A 20,000-nucleotide genomic window follows, 5' to 3' on the forward strand; every position below is an offset into this window, starting at 1 on the left:
GGAGACAGGGAGAGAGAGAGAACAATATCACAAGCAAACAGCAGATGAACAGTAGTTTTATTGATCAGAGACTGGGTGAGATCACGGACGATCGTACCTGCTCCAGCGCCGCCGGCCGTAACGATGGCAGTCGTAAGCGTAGTGGCCCTTCTCGCCGCACTCGTAGCAGCGGTCACTGGGGTCGAAGGGACGGCGGGTCGGTGGACGGTCGAAGCGGGAACGCCGCGGCATTCCGGTGGAGAGCTCGACTCGAACACGAGAGCCGCAGATCAGCCTGAACACAAAGACCAGGACAGACGGAGCAGACTGCATTAGTGCTGTCAAATAATTAACCGCATCCAAAACGACATTTATTGTTTACATAATATTAGGGCTGGGTAAAAGATATCAATATCTTGATTTTAATCGATTCTCAATTTTACGAAACGATATCGATTCTTAAATTCCAAGTAGGGTTGTGCCGATAGACGATACTATCGTTTATCGACGATAGTCAGTCATATGGACGATAGCTAAAAAAATGACGATAATACGGCTTATTTTCTAGTTGTTGTTTTTATTTAATTATTATTAGGCAATTATTATTATCAAAGTACAATTCATTGGCCAATTCATCGTCGCGTAACCTTCGTCTACCAGACACCAGAGGAATATAGCCTATTCAAAAAAATCATTCATAAATTTATCAGTGTTAATATGCAAAATTCTGTAATAATATCAAATGTTTGTTATTGTATAGTTATGTTATTTTTGTTGTTGTTTACACTTTATGCAACTAAAACAAAACGAAAATAATGCAGTTTTGCCGTTTTTTTTAACATGGCTAGAATAACAGCTGTACAAGAATGATGTTTCTTTATAACAAGCAGGCTTGACATAATTTGTGAATGAAGGAAATTTAGTTTTAAAGTCGCTTGTAATACATTTTCAAAGAGGAGTGATTCTCTTTTAAAAATCGTCATATGCATTCCTTGCAAGCCGCAAATGTATGATGCGTATTCAGAATAAATGCACAGTAGTCAGTCGGCTATGAAAATGAAAAGCAGGTTTATTTCAAACTCCAACTTGTTTAACATATTTAACATAAGAGTGTTTATCTTGTCGCTAGTAGCCAAACACGTTTCAATAAACAAAAAGCAAAAAAATAAATAAGAAATAAAATAACCAAGAACTAAAATAATGCAATCTTAGTTACATTGCTTGCAGATTTAAAACAATATGACTGTTTATGATGCAAGAGTAATGCTTCCGTCTACAGATTTTTTGCCAATAAAACAAGCTGGTTAACTCTTTCTGGTTTGAGTAGGCTGCGAAGGGGAGTAATTATGTTGCCGGCTGCGCTAAACACACGCTCTGAAGGGGTGCTAGTTGCGGTAACACACAGGTATTTTTTTGCCAGGTTTGCCATTAAAGGAAAACGGCATCTATTTTCTTTCCACCAGTCCAGTGGCTTGTCATCACCATCAATTACTTCCTCTTGTAAGTAAGACGTGATTTCAGATTTTGCTCGCTGGTCTACAGGTGTGGATGTGGACACAGACGGCTTTGCTCTGCCAAGAAGACGACCCAGTGTCTTGATCCTCTTAGCCGGCTGTTTCTCACCTGATGACGTACCTGCCGCATCTTTTTCTTCTTCCTCCTCCACTCTGATGGGTACAGGTGGCATATTTTGTTCATTCCAGTATGCCACCATCTCAACTTCAAGCTGTGATTTGATCACATCAAGTTGTGCGGCATCGATGTGGTCGCCCTTATAGCGTGGGTCAAGGAGGGTAGCTTTGCGCATTAGTTGGAGGGTACTGTCGTCATATTGAGTCGAGTTTCTCCAAAATCCTCCGTTTAATTCCTGCCGTCATCTCCACATCAGTCTCCTCCTCCTTCAGGATATCCTTTGTTAGCTGCAGCATGGGCAGCAGAGATGAGACTGTCACGTAATGTTCAGCTGATAATATATCAGTAAATTCTGCGACAGGCTTCAACCCATCCCTGACAGCCTCTAGTACAGCAATGTCCTGCCAGGTCACGTTTGGGAGGGTTCGACGGCTCTTGTCGTCAGCAAAAACCTTTTTCATCTGGTGTAAACCCGAAATATTGCCAAATAGGCGATGTGGCATTTTTCTTTCCCACCAACTCCATCCTCCTTGTCAGAATGATAGACTGTCCTCATTTCCCATGTGTCATTCCGCGTGATAATTAATAATTACGTTAATATTTAAATAAAAGTGTCAATAAAAAAAAGTAGACTCAATGAACTGATCATCTCCTCCGCTTTAATACTAGTTATAGCACAAAATAAACATGAATAAACATCCGAAGGTATGTTAAAAGAAAGAGTTCAACTTTACAATCCATATCCTGTCTCATGTAATCACTCAATCTGTGTTTCAGCCGCGCAAAGACATCAATATAACGTCTTGTCAACGATTCATGCACGACCCAAATAACGGAAATGTTGGGATGTTTTTTAAATTTGAATAAAATGAAAACTAAACGACTTTCAAATCACATTTACCTCATATTCAGTGACCATAAACTCATTAGTCAGCTAGAAAAATAAACTATAGAGAGGAGCATTTCGCTAAATATATGCATCATATAACATATTCATTATCAGTTTTTACGGTTTTTTAATGTTTTATTTATGTTTGAATAAATCCATCCAAGTTTTTATGACAGCCACTATTTAAAAGTTTATATAAAAAAAAAAAAAACTAATTGAAGTAACTGAAACTTAATTATTATAAAAACTTACGTAATGAAGAGTAATTTAAGCAGTTGTATAACACAAACCAGTCAATTTGAACCTTCAATATTATAGTAATGTAGTACCAGCTGACTCATGTATATTTTACAGCATTAGTTGAGAGCTTGACAAAATTTGGCATGTACTGTACCTAATATATATCCAAAATAATCAATATTGAATTGGATCGGTAATCAAACTGAATCGCAAGCTTGTGAATGAGAATTGAATTAAATCGTGAAATTTGTGCCCCTACATCATTTATGACAACGCACTAAACCAGTCATAAGGGTCAATTACTTGAGATTGAGATTTATGCATCTGAAAACTGAATAAATAATCTTTCCATTGATGTATGGTTTGTAAGGATAGGACAATATTTGTCTATATTTTACATTTTATTTCAGAGTATTTCAATTAAAGGCTGTGATTTAATGAAATAAATGTGACTGCTGCATGTTCAAACTATTGTGATGTACTTAGTGTTGATAAATTAGGACAATGTTTACTTTATGTTGTTTATATTGTAGTATATTTGTTAGATTAATATTTTATCTCTGGTAAGTAAAGTAGTAAAGACCTTTCAAAATAAGAGTCCCAGTGCGTTTCAGGCTTGTTTATAATTAAAAGTCCCAAATTATGTTTTTAGATTAGATTAGATTCAACTTTATTGTCATTTATGCAGAGTACAAGTACAGAGCTAATGAAATGCAGTTAGCATCTAACCAGAAGTGCAAGAATATAGTGTTTTATATACATATAAGTGCAGAGTAAGTGAAGATATGATTTACAGAATATACAGTGGAATTGCTATATACAGTATTGAGCAGAGTATATACAGAATATAAAATAGGAATGCAATGTAGGGATTGTATGTACATTATGAACAGAGCAATGTAGATTATATAGATTACAGATTATATATACACATTATGAACAGCAGAAACGTGAGAACAGTGGTAATAAATAAATACAGCTGGATGAGTGTGTGCAAGTATTGATAGAACAATGTATTCTATGCAAAATAGCAGTAGTGCAATATTTTATAGAAATAGTTTACTGTGCTTGTACAGTAACAACTTTAAACAGTTTATATTGTAATGACTTGAACGATGTGCAGTCTGTGCAAAATATGAGTAGTGCAAATGCATGTGTGTAAAGTACTGTGACCAGTGCAGTAATAAGCAGGTGCAGGTTAGATTGGTGGTGTGGCGTTCAGAAGTGTTACAGCCTCGGGGAAGAAGCTCTTCCTGAGCCTACTAGTGCGAGAGCGTAGGCACCTGTAACGCCTGCCGGATGGAAGGAGGGTGAAAAGTCCATGGTTAGGGTGAGAGGCATCCTTGATGATGTTTCTTGCCCTGCCCAGACAGCGCTTATAATAAATGTTCTCAATGGAAGTTAACTGGGTGCCGGTGATCCGTTGAGCAGTTTTCACCACCCGCTGGAGTGCTTTGCGGTCAGATGCGGAGCAATTGCTTTACCATACTGAGATGCAGTTCGTGAGTATGCTCTCAATGGTACAGCGGTAGAATTCCACAAGGATCCTGGGATTCAGGTGAACTTTCTTAAGGCTCCTTAAGAAGTAAAGGCGCTGCTGTGCCTTTTTGACCAGAGTAGAGGTGTTATGGGACCAGGTGAGGTCATCAGAGATGTGGATGCCAAGGAACTTGAAACTCGACACACGCTCCACTTCAGCTCCGTTGATGTAGATGGGTGTGTGTGCATGACTCCTAGTCCGCCTGAAGTCCACAATGATCTCCTTTGTCTTCTGGGTGTTTAGCTGTAGATTATTGGTGGCACACCATACAGCCAGGTGCTGCACCTCATCCCTGTAGGCTGACTCATCGTCATCCTTGATCAGACCTACCACCGTGGTGTCATCTGCAAATTTGATTATGGTGTTGGAGCCATAAACAGGAACACAGTCATGGGTGAAGAGGGAGTACAGGAGAGGGCTCAGTACGCAGCCCTGTGGCACGCCGGTGTTCAGGGTGATGATGGAGGAGGAGAGGTTATCTAACTTGACGGACTGAGGTCTGTTAGTCAGAAAATCTAGAATCCAATTACAGATGGGTGTGCTGATTCCAAGCTGGCTGAGCTTGGAGATCAGCTTGGAGGGGATTACTGTATTAAATGCAGAACTGAAGTCCATGAACAGCATTCTCACATGTGTGTTTTGACTGTCCAGGTGGGTGAGGGCAGAGTGAAGCGCTGTTGAGATGGCGTCCTCTGTTGACCTATTGTGGCGATAGGCAAATTGGAATGGGTCCAGTGTAGCAGGGAGACAGGATTTTAGGTGGGATGCAACCAGTTTCTCAAAACACTTGGCAATGATGGGGGTGAGTGCAACAGGACGGAAGTCGTTAGGGACCGAGGCAGTGGAATGTTTCGGTACTGGTACGATGGTGGAGGTTTTGAAGATAGTGGGGACAGTTGTTTGGGCCAGGGACAGATTGAAAATGTCCGTGAAGACCTCAGCTAGCTGCTCCGCACAGGCTTTAAGCACACGACCAGGTATTCCGTCAGGGCCAGCTGCCTTCCGTGCATTCACCTTACGCAAAGTGGAGTAAACGTCTGATGTGGAGAGAGTGAGAGGCAGTTCACTGGGTTGATGCTCAGCTTTGAGTGAGATCTCCTTATTATTTTGATCAAAACGAGCATAAAAGTGGTTGAGCTCGTTTGGGAGGGAGGCAGAGCTGGAGGGGGGCACAGAGTTAGGTGGTTTGTAATCCGTGATAGATTGTATGCCTTGCCACATACGCCGGGGGTCTGAAGAATTGAAGTGTTCTTCAATCTTCTGTTTGTGTGTGAGTTTGGCCTGGCAGATACCCTTCCTCAGGTTGGCTCTGGCTGAGCTGTAAGCCTCCTGGTCTCCAGACCTGAAGGCTGCATCTCTTGCTTTGAGCAGGAGGCGAACCTCTCTGTTCATCCAGGGCTTCTGATTGGGGAAGATTTTTATTTTTTTGTGTGTAGTCACTCTGCTCACACAGCTGTTGATGTGCTCCATGACAGAGTTGGTGTAAGTGTCAATGTTAATCTGAGAGTTTGTGGTGGCCTGGGCAGCAAACTCACTCCAGTCTGTGAGCTGGAATTGATGTTGAAGAGTGGAGTCAGCACCTTCCAGCCAGATTTTAACAGTCCTTGTTGTAGGTTTCACACGTTTGATGACCGGGGTATACTTGGGGAGCAGGAACAAAGAGAGGTGATCAGACTGACCCAGGTGGGGGAGGGGTGTGACTTTGTAGGCATCACTCACATTAGTATAAACGTGGTCCAATGTTTTATGTCCTCTTGTAGTGCAGGAGACATTTTGATTAAATTTAGGGAGAACAGATCTAAGAGTGCAGTGATTGAAGTCCCCAGCAACAATAAAGGCTCCATCCGGGTGCAGGGTTTGTAGTTTGCTAATAGCAGCACAGAGTTCTTTCATAGCCACGTTAGCATTAGCGTCCGGAGGTACATAAACTGCAGCAGCAACAATGCAAGTGAACTCACGTGGTAGATAGAATGGCCTGCACTTGATAATCAGGAACTCCAGCTCAGCAGAGCAGTAGGTATCAACAATGACAGAGTCTTTACACCATGATTTATTTACATAAATGCATACTCCAATAGCCAAATTTTGTGGCTATTATTGGTATTTTGTTACACATTAAACTGTATCTGGCATTTAATTTAAAACATAAATAATCCAATAATTATTAAATAAATACAGTTTAAAGCAGACATTTGAAAACCTAGTATACTTTGGTGAATTCAAATGAATAATTTTGCTTTCAAGTGTCTTCTCGTATCCCTTTATTAAGGAAAAACTAATTATTTGATTCACTTTCACTGCATCCCTAAAGTTTTTATAATTACCTTGTATTGTTTAGTCTATCAGCACATGATAAACCGCTCGTTGGAAAAACATAAGCGTCAAGCCCTGCTTCACAGAGAGAGACTCTGTCTGAATGATGAATGTGAAGCGTCTCGATCTCAGATCAGGAGTCACTCACTTGCCATCGAGGCCTCGGACGGCGTCCTCAGCGTCTCTGGGATCCTCAAACTCCACGAAGGCGAATCCCGGCGGGTTGCGAGCGATCCACACCGTCCTCAGCGGCCCGTAATAACTGAACGCCCGCTCCAGCTCACCCTTACCTGCCCCGGTGCCCAGGTTACCCACGTACACCTTCGTTTCTGACAGAGGAGAGAGGGTTAACAGCTGTCACCTGCCACTCAAGACTACATCTAAAATCACCTGATGAATCCAGAAGAACTGTGTCTCCAAGACGCTTCAAGAAACCTCCTGAGAAACTCTGCTCAAGTGCACCGAGGACAAAAACTGCTTTAAACACAGAGCATGCTCACAACACATGCTGATTTACTTTAGTTCCTCTGGATTTAGTCTCAGTTTGTTCTGTTTCTTCATGTCATTCCAGACAGACTGATGATGATCAGATCAGATCTCAAACATCTCACTGGATTATTACTATTAATGACTAAATTAATGTTTCCTACTGACACACTCCAGCAGAAGATAGAAATAACTGACTTTAAACCAGTTTTAGCTGCTGGAGATACTAGTGTTCTGATCATTTGGTCAGAGCTGTATATATAACTCACATCATATGATTCACAACATAAACAGGATTTTAATTGTATATTACTCTTGTTGTTATATATATATATAGTTATTTTTACTAAAATTTTTGTTTACATTTTATGTGCTTTTATCATTCTACTAGTTTATATATATATATATATATGTGTGTGTGTGTGTGTGTATATCTATCCAGCTTTAATTAATTTTATTTACTTATAAGTACCAGTTTTCATTTTTTAAATAAAAACTTAAGATTTATATTTTATTTGAACATTATTTCAATTAAATAATGGCTTTTTAAAAGTCTTCGTTAACAAAAACAACGTTGATATTCGGTCTGTCATATTTCAGACATGATATAAAATATAAACTTCACTAACACATGTTTAACTGCCTAAACAATCAAAATATCATTTCAAACAGAAATACAGAGCTAACTGTAATAAAGACAGAAACACAAATATCCGAATAATGACCTACAACCCAACAAAATAATAATTCATCAAAGTACAAATACAAATAATGTGCATGTAAACTCTATCCGTTATGATTATTATATATTATTATTATTATTATTATTATTAGCCGGTGTTTACAGCGCGAGCGCCATTACAGTTAGCAGCTCATGCTAACACACATTACATCTCCTCAACAACCAGACATATTTAATACATCAAATCAACCATTCTGCGTCCGGATGCGCTTCATTTTCGTGATTTATTTGACTCACCGCCTCCGTGTCGCCCGTGTCGCGACATAATGAAGAAGGAAATTAAGAAATCCTGACAGAAACACGATCTCGCGCCAGTGCAGCACTCAAAACTACATTTCCCATAATGCTAGTGTTCCCATATCTGACCGCGCGCTTATTCTAAATCATTTTATTTGCGTTATTATGCTTATTTTGTGTTGTGTATATCTCGTATACTCTCTATATGTTCAATAAAAATATCTATATATTAAAAAAGAAAATCTCCGTGACCCCGCGTTCGCGGCAGTGACGTCACGCGCGTCTTGCGCCGGTTTCCTGAGGAGAAGTGTTCAGATGCGGTCGCTGATCGGTTCTCGGTGATTAAGTGATCGGGTTTTCTCCGCGATGCTGCAGTGGAGCTCCAGGAGTCCTCAGCACTGGCATGAGTTCGTCAATCAGGAGGTTTGTGTATCGACTGGAGACCAGCAGCGCTTCGAGGGACGCGTGTTCACGGTGGACCCCGTCTCTGCCAGGTAAATATCATAAAACAGATTCATAATTACAAACAACAACAGCGATGCCACCGAAGGACCTGAACACCATCTTCTGTTTAGTTTGGGGTAATTTTAGCACGTTCTGTGGCTGAAAAATGCATGTTTAAGGTAAGAGGCTTCTAACGAGTCATTTGGGTTTTGAATCATTAAGTGAATTGCGTTATGAACGATGATGAATCATGAGGTGAATCATTTGAGTTTAAAATCAACCTCCGTGAAGTTGGCACCCCATAAAAATAAATAATCACCAAAACTATGCCATTCGTTTGTGCTGTTCGGTGTTCGAGATATTAAACGCTCTTTTTGACCGCATGCCGTCCAGATCTCTCCAAACCAGCGCAGTTCATTTGTGCTGCTGAAACAAACCTGTATCTCCGAGCCGAAAACACTTCTTAGGACTGTTATGTAGCTTTTTCTTTCTTTCTTCTACTAGCTCAGTTATTTCTGGAGCTCTTTTCTATTGTATGGACATTCTTCCAAATGTCTTGTTTTGTGTTGCTGGGAACAAAGAAATGCAGAGATTTTAGGATGACATGAGGGCAACACAATCTCAGAATTCTCCTTGTTGGGTATCTCTCTTCCTTTAACTGGTTTGCCTGTACAATGTTATGTTGGCAAGGTTAATCATGCTGACAACAAACCAGAACGCTATCAAGTCCACAGGTAATTAAACAATTCTTCCAGGTATTGCTTTAAAAATATTTTGAACAAAAAGAAACACCTCACCTGTCCTTGCTTGCTTCACTGGTTATGCATCTTCTTCAGAGAAAAATATGTTGTAGCTGTCTTTGTATCTTGCAGAATGTTTATGCTTCTATTATTTGATCATTTTAGTAAAGCAATAGGCAGGGCAGCGAGACGGGTGAAGCGAGAGGGGTGAGAGAGGTGAAGCGCGAGAGGGGTGAGACGGGTGAAGCGCGAGACGGGTGTAGAGCGAGACGGGTGAAGCGCGAGACGGGTGTAGAGCGAGACGGGTGAAGCGCGAGAGGGGTGTAGAGCGAGACGGGTGAAGCGCGAGAGGGGTGTAGAGCGAGACGGGTGAAGCGCGAGAGGGGTGAGAGGTGAAGCGCGAGACGGGTGAGAGAGGTGAAGCGCGAGACGGGTGTAGAGCGAGACGGGTGAAGCGCGAGACGGGTGTAGAGCGAGACGGATGTAGAGCGAGTAGGGTGTAGAGCGAGACGGGTGAAGCGCGAGACGGGTGAAGCGCGAGACGGGTGTAGAGCGAGACGGGTGAAGCGCGAGAGGGGTGAAGCGCGAGACGGGTGAAGCGCGAGAGGGGTGTAGAGCGAGACGGGTGAAGCGCGAGAGGGGTGAAGAGCGAGAGGGGTGAAGAGCGAGAGGGGTGTGAAGCGTGAGAGGGGTGTGAAGCGCGAGAGGGGTGTGAAGCGCGAGAGGGGTGTAGAGCGAGAGGGGTGTAGCGCGAGAGGGGTGTAGAGCGAGACGGGTGTAGAGCGAGAGGGGTGAAGCGCGAGACGGGTGTAGAGCGAGAGGGGTGAAGCGCGAGACGGGTGTAGAGCGAGACGGGTGAAGCGCGAGACGGGTGAAGCGCGAGACGGGTGTAGAGCGAGACGGGTGAAGCGCGAGAGGGGTGAAGAGCGAGAGGGGTGAAGAGCGAGAGGGGTGTGAAGCGAGAGGGGTGTGAAGCGTGAGAGGGGTGTGAAGCGCGAGAGGGGTGAAGCGCGAGAGGGGTGTAGAGCGAGAGGGGTGTAGCGCGAGAGGGGTGTAGAGCGAGAGGGGTGAAGCGCGAGACGGGTGTAGAGCGAGACGGGTGAAGCGCGAGAGGGGTGTAGAGCGAGACGGGTGAAGCGCGAGAGGGGTGAAGAGCGAGAGGGGTGAAGAGCGAGAGGGGTGTGAAGCGTGAGAGGGGTGTGAAGCGCGAGAGGGGTGAAGCGCGAGAGGGGTGAAGCGCGAGAGGGGTGTAGAGCGAGAGGGGTGTAGCGCGAGAGGGGTGTAGAGCGAGACGGGTGTAGAGCGAGAGGGGTGAAGCGCGAGACGGGTGTAGAGCGAGAGGGGTGAAGCGCGAGACGGGTGTAGAGCGAGACGGGTGAAGCGCGAGACGGGTGTAGAGCGAGACGGGTGAAGCGCGAGAGGGGTGACGAGCGAGAGGGGTGTAGAGCGAGACGGGTGAAGCGCGAGAGGGGTGACGAGTGAGACGGGTGAAGCGCGAGACGGGTGAAGCGCGAGAGGGGTGACGAGCGAGACGGGTGAAGCGCGAGACGGGTGTAGAGCGAGAGGGGTGAAGCGCGAGACGGGTGTAGAGCGAGAGGGGTGAAGCGCGAGACGGGTGTAGAGCGAGAGGGGTGTGAAGATGAGATGGAGGGAAAACGGCTTGCGTGATGTCACTTCTGCTCCAGAGATTTTATAATTTCTCAAGAAGTGAATAAGTTATTGTTTCCACGGCACAAAGGAATGACACCTTGTTGGAGTGATTTAGAGGATATGGGGTGGGTGGAGCAAGGTTATTTTCGTAAACGAAAACTGAAACTTTCTAAAATGAAAATTTGCATGTGAAAGTATGCATTTGTCAATTTGATTTAATTTCTGTATTTTCTTAAATGTGTGTGTATAGATTATTTACAGAGTGTTAACTTTAGTTTTAGTTACTTTTTCTTATTTGTAAGTGGCTTTTGATAAAAGCGTCTGCTAAATGACTAAAAGTAAAGAAAGTAAACGAAACTAACAACAGTAACTGAAAAACTAACTAAAATAAAATAATAATTAGCAAAAATAAATAATCGTGTTGGTGATTTAATAAACTCTGGTTCTGTGTCCGAAAATCGGACCTGTGGTTATTTAGGGAAATAGAGGCTTCATGCACGTGAGCGGAGTCCTAAGAATGCGTTTTTGCTTTAAAAAAACAAGACACGGGCTACTACATGGGAAATAACTATAAAATATGACATGGGAAATAATAATAATGCACAGCTTACACCGCACGAACGTTTAAAAGCGTGCTTGGCGTGCGAGAACAACATGAGAGTGAGTTAACAGACACAGAATTAAACTTTCTGGATGAGCTGACTTTAGTGAATATAGTCATTTAGTCCCGCTTTGTGATTACTATGGTAACGTCTTCCTCGAGTGCATGACACGAGCACTGCTTTGACTGTATGAAGCTCATCCACAGAGAGAGAGAGAGAGAGAGAGAGAGAGCCACGCTTGTTGAGTAAAGGGGCTTTAGAACGGGACTGACTGCGTTGCTCATCTGAAGCGCGTGCGGCTCGTCAAAGTAAAGTGCAAACATCATTTAAATCACTATATAGCATTTATTTTTGAGTAGTATGAGGTTTCAAAGCATTTTAGATTGTTTCTTATTATTGTGTGCGTTCATAGAGGCAGAGACGGACATACAGTAGTAGTGTGCACCGGTGGCGCTGTGCAAAAGATCCAATGCATTGAAACACAGATGGACAAAAATAAAGTTTACAGAGTTTCAATGACTGCAAAGAACATGCCTGCATCCCAGTGTGCACACGGTCCATGCTAAACTGTGTGATATTAGTCATTTTTAATACTATTTAGGGCAGATAGTATGCACACTGGGATGCAGGCATGTTTGCTGTAATCCAGCACCGGAGGGCCATTGTCCTGCAGAATAGCTCCAGCCCTGATAAACACTCAACTGCCTGATTCTGTCTAACTCTGGAAACCTTGAGTAGCTTGTGGCTTGTAAACTATTGGCATATTAAACAAGATTACAATATGAATTAATATGAACATGAATGAATAAATTGTATAAATATAAGTTGCATATTTTTGTTTTTTGTTGAATTGTAAAGAATTATTTTATTTTCATTATTAAGATGTTTGCACAAGAGTTAAGTGTAAACTGCAAACATTCAACTTTGCTCAAATTAAATGTCTTGGTTTGTTCTACGCTGGAAGTGTTCCATTAACTCTGTTAAACTATAATTACTAAAACTGAAATATATAAAAACTAAATAGAAATGTTCACAAAATAAAAACTAAACTAACAAAACCATTAATAAAACTAATTAAAACTAAACTGAAATTATAGGAAATTTGAAAACTATATTAAAATAAAAACTAATTAAAAAATTCAAAACCATAATATCCTTGGGGTGGAGAGTTACATAACAGTCCTAAGAAGTGTTTTCGGCTCGGAGATACAGGTTTGTTTCAGCAGCACAAATGAACTGCGCTGGTTTGGAGAGATCTGGACGGCATGCGGTCAAAAAGAGCGTTTAATATCTCGAACCCCGAACAGCACAAACCAGCACAAACGAATGGCATAGTTTTGGTGATTATGTTAGGGGGTGCCAACTTCACAGAGGTTTAAAATCATTATGAATTATTTGCATTTTGAATCGTTATGAATCATGAGGCGAATCATTTGGGTTCTGAATCATTATGTGAATGATCTCTGATTCTGTTGTTGTGTTGACTGCAGTGTGGTGCTGATGAGCATCCAGGAGAACAAGGGTCCGTCGGTGAGGGTGATTCTGGGTCACACGGTGACCGATGTCCAGATCCTCAGCAGAGGAACGGAGGAAACGGAGCGTCAGATGGAGAGCGTCTTCCTGCCGGACCGAGCGCAGATTCTCAGCGTGGACGAGCTGAAGTCCCGGCGGGAGAGTCTGCGTCTGTGGCTGGAGAAGAACCGAGTCCCGGTGACTGAAGACGGGGAGGTTCTGTGTGTGGCGAACGCTCTGACCATCAGCGCCCCCTACAGGCCCGGAGACTGCAGCAGCTCCAACGAGATCATCCTGGCACGGATTCAGAGTCTAGTGGAGAGCAACCCCGGAGCAGAACCACTGCCCGAGACAAGCCAGTGACGCTTCCGCCTGGTCAGAAGAGCCCAGGTGTTAAAGCACATTCACAATGCTGTTGTTTCCTTGTTTTAGGATCAAACATGGCAACAAATCAATGCTATTTATAAGCTGTTGTCTGAATATTTTGAGCTCTTGATTCATGTAACATTGTATATCATTGCATGTTATAATAAATGTTTCCTGATGAATGCATAAACCAAGACTATGCTCAGAATGGAAGAGAAATTAACCTTTTTGAAACTGAATCACTTTTTCAAAGCACTCCAAGTCTGCTGGTCAGAACGGTGTAAATGCAATGAAAACTCAGCCCAGACGTTCATAAAAACACCTTTTACAAACTCATTGCAATGTAATCTATTAAGTGCAATTAACAAATTACGAAATACAATTAAATATGCAGTGCAGTGCGAGATGGGTACATAACGGCAGACACCAGATATTTCATTATTTGATAAATGATTTCTGGGATAATTCAGTAGTGTCTGATATTGATCGTCTCTACTAAACTCTACACCCTGGAACATCATAAGTGATGTCCGACTTCGATAACTATAGTTCTCTCCTTAAATATGAAGAGATCAGACAGATTCATGAGTTCATCAAATTTCATGTAATTCTGATATGAGTCAGACACTGAAGGGAGTTGTTTTGGTCTCTTCTGAGGAAGATTCATTCACTTGTTTCACACAGAGAGACATTGAATGTTCATCCGATCTCATTTTGTAAGTGACCTTTCTTTCTGATTTAAAGATGTTTTCTTTGGATTGTTTGACGCCTCGAAAGAGAATATAGGAAGATAGAACTTGATTTGTGTTTCCTGCTAGCTAAATTTCCCAAAAATCTGCTCCAAATCTCTTTTCTTTATTCAGAGTTGATCCAGATGAGTTCATGGAAACTATCCGGAGTTAAAGCAGTGAAAACTGCCTCTCTATATTCATCCTGTGTTAAGATGAACACGCTTACTACAGTTAAACCAGGGTAACCACAAATTAACCATGCTTTTGCTACACTAACCTTAGTTTAACCATCATATTGTAGTAAAACTGTGGTTATACAAAACAAAAACATGGCTACTACACGTGTACTATAGTAAAACCATGGTTAATTCTCTTAAGGGATTTGTATTTGTGTATTCTTTGTTTTTGTAACTGTGCTGCCTTAATGGTTTGTTTTGTACCGTTTAATAATAAAAAAAATAGAATCAGAAATGATGGTTCACAGATCATTTGATTCAGATCAGGACTTCAGAGCACGGATCATGAATCATTCAATTAGCAAAGTGATTCACAAACCTGCTCTGAAGTCCTGATCTGAATCAAAAGATTCACAAACCTGCTCTGAAGTCCCGATCTGAATCAAAAGATTCACAAACCTGCTCTGAAGTCCCGATCTGAATCAAAAGATTCACAAACCTGCTCTGAAGTCCCGATTTGAATCAAAAGATTCACAAAACTGCTCTGAAGTCCCGATTTGAATCAAAAGATTCACAAACCTGCTCTGAAGTCCCGATCTGAATCAAAAGATTCACAAACCTGCTCTGAAGTCCCGATCTGAATCAAAAGATTCACAAACCTGCTCTGAAGTCCCGATTTGAATCAAAAGATTCACAAAACTGCTCTGAAGTCCCGATCTGAATCAAAAGATTCACAAACCTGCTCTGAAGTCCTGATCTGAATCAAAAGATTCACAAACCTGCTCTGAAGTCCCGATCTGAATCAAAAGATTCACAAACCTGCTCTGAAGTCCCGATTTGAATCAAAAGATTCACAAAACTGCTCTGAAGTCCCGATTTGAATCAAAAGATTCACAAACCTGCTCTGAAGTCCCGATCTGAATCAAAAGATTCACAAACCTGCTCTGAAGTCCCGATCTGAATCAAAAGATGCAGATGCAGGGGTGGTGATGGCGCAGTGGATAAGACACATGCCTTTGGTGTGAGAGACCCGGGTTCGAATCCACTGTGAGACACCAATGTGTCCCTGAGCAAGACACTTAACCCCTAGTTGCTCCAGAGGCGTGCGACCTCTGACATATATAGCAACTGTAAGTCGCTTTGGATAAAAGCGTCAGATAAATGAATAAATTAAAATTAAATTAAAAAAGATTCACAAACCTGCTCTGAAGTCCCGATCTGAATCAAAAGATTCACAAACCTGCTCTGAATCAAAAGATTCACAAACCTGCTCTGAAGTCCTGATCTGAATAATGATCGCGAAGCATCGTTTCAGATCAGGATGGGGTGCTTCAGTGAATCATTTTGCGGCTCAATGGTTTAACTGATTCAGAGTTTATAAAAGCTCTGTTTCTCCCATCACTAAACATGCTTTTTAAAATCATTACAAATGTCAAAATTGGAAAATGAATGACTCTTGATCTGGTTTTTGTAGTGAATCACTTGAACTGAATGATCGAAGTCACGAGTTCGAATCAATCGAATCGGTTCTAGCGTAAATGACTCACTCAATTGATTCTCCCCAGTGCCACGAGATCTGCGGGATCCCAAGAGAGCATTAAAACCATCACAATTCAACAGACAATCAATCAGTTTTCATATTCAGCCTGTCTCATGTTCATTATTGAGCGGTTCAGTGTTTGATTTTAAGGGTGTTTTTGCTGCTCCTGTACCAACAGTGTTGGGTCACATGATCTGAATCCACTGATTCTCTTATTATTGTGAAATCATCAGTTCTGTATAAAGCGCTACAGAAAGTGAAGTGTCGTCCCACGGCTAGCGTTTGGCATACATTGGTAGAAACACTTTTATTCCCTTGTTTTAAGAAGGCGATCGTTTCATCTTTACATACTTATTGGCAAAACAAGAAATGATTGAGAAAATAAAAGATCTAACACATACAGGACAATCAGGTGTGTTTCTTGAAGGTTTCTCCAGTACCTCTTTGGTGTGAGGGTACCTTAAGCTCCCAGTGCTCTTTAGTCTACTGGCTCTCGAGTGAGTCTAGAACACCAGATCATCCAGAGAACGCTCTCCATCACCAGAAGAGCTGCTCTGTTTAGTCTGTCATCCAGCAGGTTGGTTTGTTTCTCAGTCTGTGTTCAGGAGGAGAAGCAGCCGATCGCAGACGAAGACTGCGGAAAACCAACCAAGCCGTGAAATGAAACGAACATGAGACAAAACAGCTACACCAAAGACAAAAAACAATACAGAGAGTTCCCAAACGGGTGTGATTTGCACTTTATGGAAACACAATCATGGTCTCGGAAGGACGATTTTAAAGGGACAGTTCACCCAAAATTACAGTTCCGCCATCATTTACTCATCCTCAAGATGTTTCAAACCTGAATGAGTTTCTTCTGTTGAACACAAAACAGATGCTTTTAAGAATGCTGGCAACCAAACAGTTGATGGTAGCCATTGACTTCCATTATATGAAAAAAAAGGTGGAGGTGAACGGGAACCGAAACTCTTTAGTTACCAGCATTCTAAAAAATATATTTTTGGGTTCTTCTAAGTGTTTTCTAGTTATTTTGAAGAATGTTGGTAACAAAACAATTTTGGTTCCCATCGACTTCCATTATATGAACCAAAAACACTATGCAAATCAATGGGTACCATCAATTGTCTGGTTACTCACATTTCTCAAAATATCTAATAATGCTGGGCAACCTTTTGTTTACATAATATGTGTGTATGTGCACTGTGTTTATTTATTATGTATATATAAATACACACACATACAGTATATATTTTGAAAATATTTACAGTACATGTATATCATATATAAATATGTAATATATAAACATAACATTTTTCTTAAATATATACATGCATGTGTCTGTATTTATATATACATAATAAATATACACAGTACTCACATATATTATCTACACAAAAACTTTTATTTTGGATGCGATTAATCACAATTAATCGTTACCCAGCACTAATATCTTCTTTTGTGTCCTTCTAAATGTTTTCTAAATATTTTTAAGAATGTTTGTAACCGGACCATTTTGATTCCCATTGACTTCCATTATATGGGCAAAACATACTATGTAAGTCTATGGGTGCCGTCAGCTGTTTGGTTACTAACATTCTAAAAAATATAATTTTTTGTGTTCAGCAGCAGAGAGAAACTCACAGGTTTGGAACAGCTTGAGGGTGACTAAACACTGACAGAATTCCCATTCTCGGCTGAACCGTCCCTTTAAGGGCACATGTTGCTTTCGTCTGTTTTCGTTTAGTCTCCAGCACTGTCTGTAAGCGTGTTGCTCGTCGCTCTACGAGGGGTTTGCGTTCTCCAGGAGCGGCGGCCCGTCGCGGTGGACCGACTCTCTCTTGTAGGTCTTGGGTGGGAGTTTGGGGATGGGCGACTGCGAGGTGCTGTGGCGCGGCGGCACAGGCGGCCCGGGCATCTGCGGCGGGAAGAAGGCCTGGCTGGGTTCGGAGCGCCGGCCCTGCGGAGGTGGCTGCAGGTGCAGCGGGGAGCTGGAGAAGACGTCCGGCGTTCGCACTGGCTCCCGCGGCGGCAGGGTGGGCGGGCTGTCGGGCGGCTCTGTGAGCGAGTAACGGGGAGAGTACACCTTGGTGGTGGGCTGACGCGGTGGGATCGCCGGAGGACTGTCCAGGTGCTTCGACATCATCTGAAACACACCGACAAACCACTCGTCACACGCTGTGCTCGGAAAGATCACGTGCATGCATAGGACATAGGATTCTATTCTATCTATAGCACAACTGTACACACAATTAATTTGTATTTTTCAGCTTATTTTTGTATTTTTTGTTTATTTATATTTACATATATGAGACCCTGCAGCACAAAAGCAGTCATCAGTAGCACAGGTATATCTGTAGCAATAGACAACAATACATTGTATGGATCAAAATGATACATTTCTCTTTTATGACAAAAATCATTAGGATATTAAGATCATGTTCCATGAAGATATTTTGTACATTTCCTTCCGTAAATATATTAAAACTTGCATTTCTAAGAACTTCATTTGAACAACTTTAAAGGAGATTTTCTCAATAATTAGATTTTTTTGCTCCCTCAGATTCCAGATTTTCAAATATTGTCCTATCCTAACAAACCATACATCAATGGAAAGATTATTTATTCAGCTTTCAGATTATATATACATCTCAATTTAAAAAAATTGACCCTTATGACTGGTTTTGTGCTCCAGGGTCACATATGTATTTTTATTCTCATATTTTTTTATTGTCTGTGTTGTTGTCTCTGTGTTCTGGGAGCTTGTGACACTAAAACAGATTCCTTGTATGCGCAAACATATTTGGCAATAAAGCTCTCTCTGACTTCTAATTGTGACCCTGGACCACAAAACCAGTCATAAGGGTCAAGTTTATGAAATTGAGATTTAGACATCATCTGAAAGCTGAATTAATCTTTAAATAAATAATCTTTCCATTGATGTATGGTTTGTTATGATAGGACAATATTTGTCTGAGATACAACTATTAGAAAATCTGGAATCTGAGGGAGCAAAAAAATCTAAATATTGAGAAAATCTCCTTTAAAGTTGTTCAAATGAAGTTCTTAGCAATGCATATTACTAATCAAAAATGAAGTTTTAATATATTTACGGTAGGAAATGTACTAAATATCTTCATGGAACATGATCTTAATATCCTAATGATTTTTGTCATAAAAGAGAAATGTATAATTTTGATCCATACAATGTATTGTTGGTTATTGCTACAGATATACCTGTGCTACTCATGACTGCTTTTGTGCTCCAGGGACACTAATACATTTCTCACAATTAAAGTCCAGTCTGATATTTCAGTTAATGGCAAAAATTTGAAATCTGTGCCAGTTTTTAAATATCATTTTAGACTCACAGCTGATATTTGAAAAGCATTTAAAAAAAAGTAGTCATGAGAAAATGTACATTTATAAGGAACAGATGAGAGATTTTGTTCTCCTGTTTTCATACTGTATTATATTGGAAGCTTGTTTCCACCACAGAATAAAACATTACAAAGGTAATCATGACTTTTTCATCTCACAAATCAAACTTTGTTTCTTGCATTTCAGATATAATTATTATATAGATTTTCTTCATTTGTGGGAAAAAAAAAAATTCAAAAAGATAATTGCGACTTTCTCCTAATTCTTCTCCGAGTTTATATCTCGCAATTCTGACTTTGTTTTCCAGAATCATGAGATAGAAATCAGAATTGCAAAAAAATGCAATTAACATGCTTCCATAATTTTACATCGTGCTCACAAGTGAGAAAATCTATTTTCAGGCCTTTACAACACAGTTTATATAAATGTGCGTTACTAATATTTGTCAAAAAAAGAAACAGATATCATACAATTACATAGTTTTGTTTTTACCCATTTTTGTTGTCTAATGTACAAAATGTAGGTTTTTTATTTATATGCATGCATTGCAACTTATAGCGTAACTTGTAATTATATTATTATTATTTGCGATATATTTTTAAACATTAGGAGTGATGTTTTATTATTTTAGCTCTGCCATATGCTCCTTATTTCCTGTCCAGAGACTGGAGATGAATGTTGCTCTGTAGCTGATTCATGGGCGGCTATGGTCTGTTAAATCAAATATTAAATAAAGAATAGAAGATGAAGCACTGAAGGTAAGGACGGGTCCGGGCACCTTGGAGGGCGAGGACTCGGCG

General features: G+C 41.1%; 2 protein-coding genes across 3 annotated transcripts in view; one reads left to right on the forward strand and one right to left on the reverse strand.

Annotated features, from left to right (window-relative positions):
* The window catches only part of LOC306855242 (son of sevenless homolog 1-like), a 73,884-nt gene that overhangs the window by 7,284 nt on the left and 46,600 nt on the right, over positions 1–20,000 (reverse strand). Inside the window, exons 22-23 of one of the 2 annotated variants that reach the window (XM_079393782.1) lie at positions 6,742–6,922; positions 98–274 (exon numbers count right to left, since the gene is read on the reverse strand). In XM_079393782.1, the coding sequence (XP_079249908.1) occupies positions 98–274; positions 6,742–6,922 (358 nt within the window). Of the gene's footprint in view, positions 1–97; positions 275–6,741; positions 6,923–16,102; positions 17,966–19,978 lie in introns of those variants that run through there. The other variant, XM_079393781.1, reaches the window with a different exon arrangement.
* On the forward strand, positions 8,325–16,218 carry gemin6 (gem (nuclear organelle) associated protein 6). Its single transcript, XM_079393799.1, has 2 exons — positions 8,325–8,552; positions 12,985–16,218. Exons 1-2 carry the CDS (start codon positions 8,425–8,427, stop codon positions 13,367–13,369), a joined length of 513 nt encoding a protein of 170 aa, XP_079249925.1. The 5' UTR covers positions 8,325–8,424; the 3' UTR covers positions 13,370–16,218.

Source organism: Barbus barbus, assembly GCF_936440315.1.
Source record: "Barbus barbus genome assembly, chromosome: 35".
NCBI lineage: Eukaryota > Metazoa > Chordata > Actinopteri > Cypriniformes > Cyprinidae > Barbus > Barbus barbus.

Excerpts from the sequence above, each read along its gene's own strand:
- gemin6 (XM_079393799.1), top strand. The coding sequence starts at position 8,425 with ATGCTGCAGTGGAGCTCCAGGAGTCCTCAGCACTGGCATGAGTTCGTC. Across the intron at positions 8,553-12,984 it reads GTGGACCCCGTCTCTGCCAG|TGTGGTGCTGATGAGCATCC; the intron begins GTAAATATCATA and ends TGTTGACTGCAG.